At 35.1% G+C, this 7,482-nt stretch overlaps 1 protein-coding gene across 2 annotated transcripts; it reads left to right on the plus strand.

The window, feature by feature from the left end:
* Positions 1–876: 876 nt before the first annotated feature.
* LOC107852495 (probable receptor-like serine/threonine-protein kinase At5g57670) lies at positions 877–6,454 on the plus strand. Of its 2 annotated transcripts, none has more exons than XM_016697531.2 (10): positions 877–1,328; positions 2,113–2,210; positions 2,600–2,843; positions 2,940–3,671; positions 3,758–4,006; positions 4,184–4,347; positions 4,440–4,519; positions 5,078–5,225; positions 5,314–5,463; positions 5,813–6,454. In XM_016697531.2, the coding sequence occupies exons 1-10, from the start codon at positions 1,151–1,153 to the stop codon at positions 6,089–6,091; spliced, it is 2,322 nt and encodes a 773-aa protein (XP_016553017.1). In that variant the 5' UTR covers positions 877–1,150; the 3' UTR covers positions 6,092–6,454. The 2 variants fall into 2 exon arrangements, with proteins under 2 accessions (XP_016553017.1, XP_016553016.1); XM_016697530.2 differs by having other exon boundaries at positions 899–1,328; positions 5,804–6,454.
* Positions 6,455–7,482: the final 1,028 nt, after the last annotated feature.

Consider the following 7,482-nt stretch of genomic DNA (forward strand, 5'->3'; position numbering starts at 1 on the left):
TTGATTTGTATTTTTGAAAAGATTAGAAAGTTTTGAAAATATTAATCAAGTCCACAATTAACTTAATCAAGTTTTCTAATGATGTTTGACCTTTAAGTTGGTCAATGTCATCAATCTTTCAATCAAAACTTAAAAGACATCTTTCCTTCAATTTTCTCTAGTTAGTAGATGAAGTTGAATTAATAGATTAATAAAAAATAAAATGGAAGGTAAGGAATATAAGTACACGTCTTAATTGGTTAAAAATATAAAATTAAAAGTCCAATAATAAATTAATAATTATTTAATATTTCATATTTTATTATTTTTAAAAATTAGTCAATAGAATGTAATTAAAGAAGATATTGATATTGTTCTTTTTATACTTCTAAAATCACTGTAATTGTGATTAGTTATTAACTATCAATTATTATTTCACTATTTATAATTATTTTTAATATTTCATTGTTTTTGAAATATATAAATGCTATACAAGAAAAACTCATTAATTTTATGTGAATAAGATATTCTATTAATAAATAATCTTAAAAGAATTCTCCGTACCTATACTATTATTTCTTTCATTTCATTTTGGTTAAATGCATTTCATTTTATATGATTATTAAGAATTTATAAAATAATTCTTTATTTATATTAATGGTATTCATTGAACCTAAAAATATTTATTAAAATTATAATTATTAATATAATATATTATTAATTATAAATATAAAAAAAATAATTATTAATTAATTACTTAATAATTTAATAATTAATTAATTAATATAGAGTAATATTTATTTTTAATAAAATGACCAACTAAATTGATTCTAAGGAGCAGCAGTAATAGTTGAGTTGCGTATTAATTTATGGGTGGCGGGCGGTTTAGCTTGTTGGTATTAAAGCTGCTAACCCCTCAAAGTGGACCAAACAAGAAACACCCAAGTCATCATTGTTACTTCAATTAATACTCCTAACTCTCACTTCTCTCTCTCTAACCATTTGTTCTCTCTATCTAACCTTGAAAACCAATCTACTCTACTACTACTCTTCTAACCAAAAAAAACCAAACGCTTAAATTTAGTCTTTTACTCCTCTTTATATATGAGTAGTTTTTTCAGTTTATCTCAATAATAATCTCAGCTCTCATAAAATCCCTTTGGCGCCAAAAATGACACAGTTACAATGTGTTCTTGCTGGGGGAGAAGGAGAAGGAGAAGATGGTAACAGAACAGTTATTGTTGGAGTAAAGATGGATGGTGCAAGTAGAGAGCTATTAACATGGGCTCTTGTCAAAGTTGCTCAACCTGGTGATCGTGTCATTGCTCTTCATGTTCTTAACAATAATGGTATCCGTTTTTCTGCCTATTCAAAATGGAAATATTTTCCTTTCGTAAAATTTTTTTCTTTTTTTCTGCTGCGACTTTTTGACACCCCTTTTTGTTTGTTTTCATTTTCTCCCCTTGAAACTAGAATTCTCAGATTGTTTTTCTGTAATTTATCCTGGAAAATGAAATGGTTTCTTCTGCTGGTTCCTTTTTTTTTTTTTTTTTTTTTAAAATTGGGTTTTCCCCCCACCTCTCTTTGGGACTTTTCTACAAAATCTCGTTTATTTTAGCTGAAATTGGGAAATTTGGAGTGAGCTTTTTTTCTTTCCTGAAAGCTGAAACTGAAAAAATTTCGTGTCATTTTCTCTGTATTTTTTTACCCTCCTTTTTTACAGTTTAAATTGGGAAGCAAGAATTATTGCTAATATTATTACTTTTCTCAAATTGGAAACTTGAAAATACTGTAACAAGAATTATTAATGCCTGAAATTTCTTTTCTTTCCAATAGAATGTTTTTTTTGTTGGAACTCTTTTGCCTCAGCTTCTAAAAGAAAGTTGTGTGTTTGTTTTCTTGTTTTGGTACATTCCCCTTTCCCTATCCCAGTACAATTTGTCATATTTTTGATGTGATGATGTGAATATTTGAATGAGAATTTTGTTCTTTTCTGGGGTTAACATAAAAATGTCGTGTCTTCTTTGAGTTGTCCAAGTAGGACTTTTCTGTTCTTATTTTCTTTTTTTCATTTTCTATTTCTTCTTTCCGTGCTATATTAAAGTTGTAAGGATTTTGATTATGTTGGCACAGAAATTGTAGATCGTGATGGGAAGTCCTCACTGTTATCGTTGGTCAAAGCATTTGACTCTGTTCTTGCAGTTTATGAAGGCTTCTGTAATCTGAAGCAGGTAAACCTTCTGAATTTCATTATTTTGCCCACAAGGTTAAGTGTTTTTATTTTTTGGTTTGGGGCTTAAGTTCAGACTTAAATTTTATGTCTAGGGAAAATATTTTATATTGATGAAAAACCATTCTCAAGTGTTCTATTTTCTTGTGGGGAGGGACGATGAATGGATTATGACATTGTTGGTGGATGGAAATATTGCGGCATTAATTTTTTGGTCCTTCTAATATGATCTCATAAAGATGGTCCTTTTTTTGGAAGGGGGGGGGGGGGGGATAAATAAGGATGGGAAATATGTTCTTACAGGCGTCATAAAGTGTTTTTGTCAGTTTGTTTCATATGGTTGATGTCTTGTTGGAGCGAAAGTTCGATATTTTTCTGTTATTATTGCAGGTGGATCTTAAGCTAAAGATCTGCAGAGGTACATCAATCCGAAAAATTATTGTTCGTGAGGCGAATTCTTACTTAGCAACAGATGTTATAGTCGGGGCTGCCAATCATACAATTCGATCATCAGCTTCAGTTGCAAAGTACTGTGCTAGAAAGTTGCCAAAAGATTGTTCAGTCTTGGCTGTTAATAATGGAAAAATTGTTTTTCAAAGGGAGGCCTCATTAGCATCGTATGCCAGTTCAAAAGGTTGACATTACATTTGTTTTTGGTTTATTGAGCAATATCTGTAATTCATAATTACTGACTTTCTAGCTTTGTTTGTTTTCCTGCTTCTGTATGTAGAACTTGAGCATCACCATGGGAATCGTTTGCTTAGTGTAATTCAGAGGACACTGACTAAGAACTCTAGAGCATTAAACGACAGCACCGGGTTGAGGCCAACAAATTCCTGCAGGCAAGATGGTTATCAGACTCTGGGTGAGGCATTACTGAAAGCTGCTTCTGCATCAGCAGAGAATTCCCTTCAACAGAACTGTTCAATCTGTTCACCAGGCAGTCCACTGCCTGATAATTCTTGTATCCAAACACATGAAGAGCCTTCAGACAATAACCATGATGATAATTCAATGGCGATAGTACCCGTGCAGAGGCAGGAGTCAGGTTCTAGTTCAATTACATTGCTGATCAAGGATTTGCCTGAAGTGAGACCTGGTTGGCCATTGCTTAGCCGAGTCATTTTATCAAATCAACAAGCTGCAGACACTTCATCAATAAGAAAACTCTCTGTTGTTCAGTGGGCATTGTGTCTGCCGAGTAGACATCTTTTGTGCATTGAGGATTCAGAGAAGAGAGATCAACAGTCTGCTGCTGATGAAACTCATGCTCCCGTGCTAGATGAAGAAAGTGGTGCAATTGTTCCTGTCAATCACGAGACAACATCCTCCAAATCGTCTCCGGACAATTCACCAAGAACCTTACCAAGAGAATTGGAGGGACTTCATGAGAAGTACTCTGCAACGTGTAGATTATTTAAATTCCAGGAACTTCTCTTAGCAACCTTGAGCTTTTCCTCAGGTTAGTGCTTTTCTCAGCTGCATATTCACAAAAAGACTCCAGAGTGCATATTTATAGTTGACTTACATTCATTTTCATGATTACAGAGAACATTATTGGTAAAGGAGGAAGCAGCCAGGTTTTCAAAGGCTGCCTTCCTGATGGCAAGGAACTGGCTGTGAAGATCTTAAAACAATCTGAAGATGCAGTGCGAGAGTTTGTTTTGGAAATTGAGATTATTATTGCCTTGAGTCACAAAAACATAATCTCCCTATTTGGATTCTGTTTTGAGGACAACCGCCTTCTCCTTGTATATGATTTTCTATCAAGGGGGAGCCTTGAAGAGAATCTACATGGTATGCTAATAGCATTTTCCAAAATATTGACTCTTTCCAATGAAGTTTCTACCATATCATCCTATACTTTGTGTTTTTAGAGGCAAAATATTGTCTAGAAGTAGAATTAGAGCTGTGAACAAATATAGAAGATTTTCAGGTCTTCAATCTTTTTGACTCAGGAGGTTGTTCATTTAGGTAATAATAAGGATCCACTTGTGTTTGGGTGGAAAGAGAGATACAAAGTCGCTGTTGGTGTTGCTGAAGCACTAGAATATCTTCATGGCAGAGATGATCAGCCAGTGATCCACCGTGATGTAAAATCATCAAATATACTACTGTGTGATGATTTTGAGCCGCAGGTACTCTTTTGCTGCTTCTTTCCTGTCATCTTTGGAATAAAGATTGCTACTTTGATCTAGCTAGTAGTTTAGTTGGCCTTTTCCTTTTTCAGCTCTCTGACTTCGGACTAGCTAAATGGGCAACAACCACCTCATCTCATATTACATGCACCGATGTAGCTGGAACCTTTGGGTATGTATTTTCTTTAGCTCTGTAGTCCTGTTCAAACTTCGAGAAACTTGGAGGGGCCGAGTGGAGAGGGAGAGTTGGTTAAGGGGAAATTCTTAATCTGGATACTGCTTTTGATGAAACTTTCATTTATCTTTTAGGGGTCTCACAATATCCTAGCCTCATAGAACAATCTCTTCTTGCTTTGCAATTTTTGGTCTCATACTCAGCATCTGCTGGGATAATATTTTTATCATATTTGGATGCTTCAAAATCCTACATTTAAACCCTACAATGGCAAAAAGAGAAGATGAAGCCGATTAGTTTCATGGCTCTGTTCGACTGTCTCCCACGTCCTTTAGGCGACACATACGGATGCCACTGCCAAAAGAAATGCCAAGCAAAAAGTTTTGTAAAAGAGTATAATTTGTATTGTAGGATTATTTGCTGAAACTAATCCTTGCCTGTAAGTTCTCATCATATAAAACAATGTGGACTTATTCAAAGAGAAATTGAATAGAAAATGTTTGATGTGTTATTCCCTTTATTGATTTTTTTGTGGTAAAATGTGTTTTGCTGCAGTTACTTGGCTCCTGAATATTTCATGTATGGAAAGGTTAATGACAAGATTGATGTATATGCATTTGGAGTAGTACTTCTTGAGCTTCTTTCAGGAAGAAAGCCCATAAGTAGCAATTGCCCGAAGGGTCAAGAGAGTCTGGTTATTTGGGTATGTCTGTGTACTCATCTCCTCAATTACCTTCTAACTGAGTTGGTTTTGCATCATAAACTACAACATCAACTGTCCAAATTTGCAGGCAAAGCCAATTCTAACTAGTGGGAAGTATGCCCAATTACTAGATCCACAGTTGAGTTCTGATTATGATTGTGAGCTAGTAGAAAGGATGGTGCTTGCTGCTGCCCTTTGTATCAGACGTGCTCCACGAGCTCGTCCACAAATGAGCATTGTAAGTCATCCCCTTGCTGACTCTGCACGTGTTAAATACCAGGAGAAATCTTAGGCGCATGATCTTTTGAAAGAATCCTTTTAGCATCTAAGTGAATTGAGCGATAATCAGGTGTGAAGTGAGTTCAGGCACTTGCCATGATTGAATGTTGTCAACTTCCCTGTTCTCGTCTTTGGCTTTATGATCTACACCGCGTTCAAGATTGAGGAAATTTATTTAATACTTAGGGATCATGCTTCTCTTTTCTCTATGATTTTCCGCATGCAACAATATTTGTATGTTTTGTTAAATCTCCTCGCCCTTTGCTAGACATAGAAGTCTCTAGTGTTCACACGCGCAGGATTTGCAGGTTTCAAAGCTGCTCAAAGGCGATGCTGAAACAACCAAGTGGGTAAGGTTACAAGTCAATGGTTCAGAAGGATCCGACACAAGGCTACCAATAAATGCCATGGAAGGGGCCGATATGTTGGAAGATGACACTTTTTCACAGTCTAATCTCCGGTCACACCTTAACCTTGCATTCCTTGGTGTTGAGGAGGATTCTCTCTCAATGAGCAGCATTGAGCACAATGTCTCATTAGAGGACTATTTACGAGGGAGGTGGAGCCGGTCATCAAGCTTTGACTAACCAATTTTCTTCTAGAGATCAAGTACTCGTTCCATTAATGATTTTTGTGTATAGTGTCTCTTTCATTTTTACTCATTGCCTTCAACTAGAAGGTCGGTCGGGGTTATTTGGTGGGTTTTGGATGAGAGGTTGTTATGGTGGTGCCCTCCTCCTCCTCCCCTCTTAGTCATATTAACTAGATAACATTTTGATGTGCAAGTTTTGTGGGAGAAGGGGTCAGTGATCTTCTCAATCAGAAATCAAGAACTGACCTTAAACTAAGTGTATATGTATTAAATAAACTCTTGTCAAAATTGAGAATCATAGCAATAATTCCTCTGAATTTCTCAGCAAAATGCTAATGAAATACGAGTATTCTTGGTTTCTTCTTCCTTGCTGATATTCGATCAATTGGTTGGCTACTTGAACTTTGACCTTGGTAGCGAGAGTTGGATTGTCGACCTTATAATATCTTCAACCAGTGTCCCTTCCCCTACCCATTTTAACAACCAAAGAAAAAAATCACCCTTTGCCCTGTGGGTGCCGGTGGGGTCACTATCATCTTAAATTTCCTCACATGTTTTGTCATTTTTATGTCTGCCTTTGATGATGAAAGGTGCAGATCAAAGTATAGATCAATAGATGTCAAAGATTATAACATGATTGTACAAGTAACCATAGAAATAGAGTTCCATACTGATGAAAAGTGAAGTTGTAAACCACTAAAAAGTAAAGGGACAGACGCATCATTTTCCACTAATGTCCTAAAGGCCATTGTCACCGACAGTTTGGTTTTAATTTCCTCCATTGATTCCTAGTAGTATTATTTTTGGCAAAAGGCTCCTTTCGTCACTAAAAGTGCCCCACAATAAAGGCTAACAACCCTACAAATTTGGTTTCTCCTTCTCACTATTTAGATTGAAAGGTACTTTTGCACAAACCCAAAGAGAAAACTAGTCAAGGTGCAGACGGTGTTTTTGGCATGGAAAAATGTGGGTAGCACCTTTTGCAACAATATTTTCCACATTTTCTATCTGAGGCAAGTTGGGAGATACTTCCTTCCTTCTTAAATAAGTGGTTATCTAACTTTTCATTTTGTTCATGTGGTGTTTTAAATAATCAACAAGATAATAACATGTTCTTTCAATTTTATCCTTTTCAAATAAAGAGAGTTTTACAAAATTAAAAAATACTTATTAAAAAGTTACATTCTTTTCTAGATAATTATTAAAGACAAGTAATAAAAATATTCTTTATATGAGTTGTTAGGGGTATGTCTAAATTAAACAGTCACTTAGTTAGGAAAGAGTGTATGTATTTATGGCTTTTAAAAATCCCAAAATTTATCAATTTGTTATAAATATATTTACAATGTTTTTCAAGATCTAATAATATCTATCAAGATCTAGTTG

This window comes from Capsicum annuum, chromosome 4, assembly GCF_002878395.1.
Source record: "Capsicum annuum cultivar UCD-10X-F1 chromosome 4, UCD10Xv1.1, whole genome shotgun sequence".
Lineage (NCBI taxonomy): Eukaryota > Viridiplantae > Streptophyta > Magnoliopsida > Solanales > Solanaceae > Capsicum > Capsicum annuum.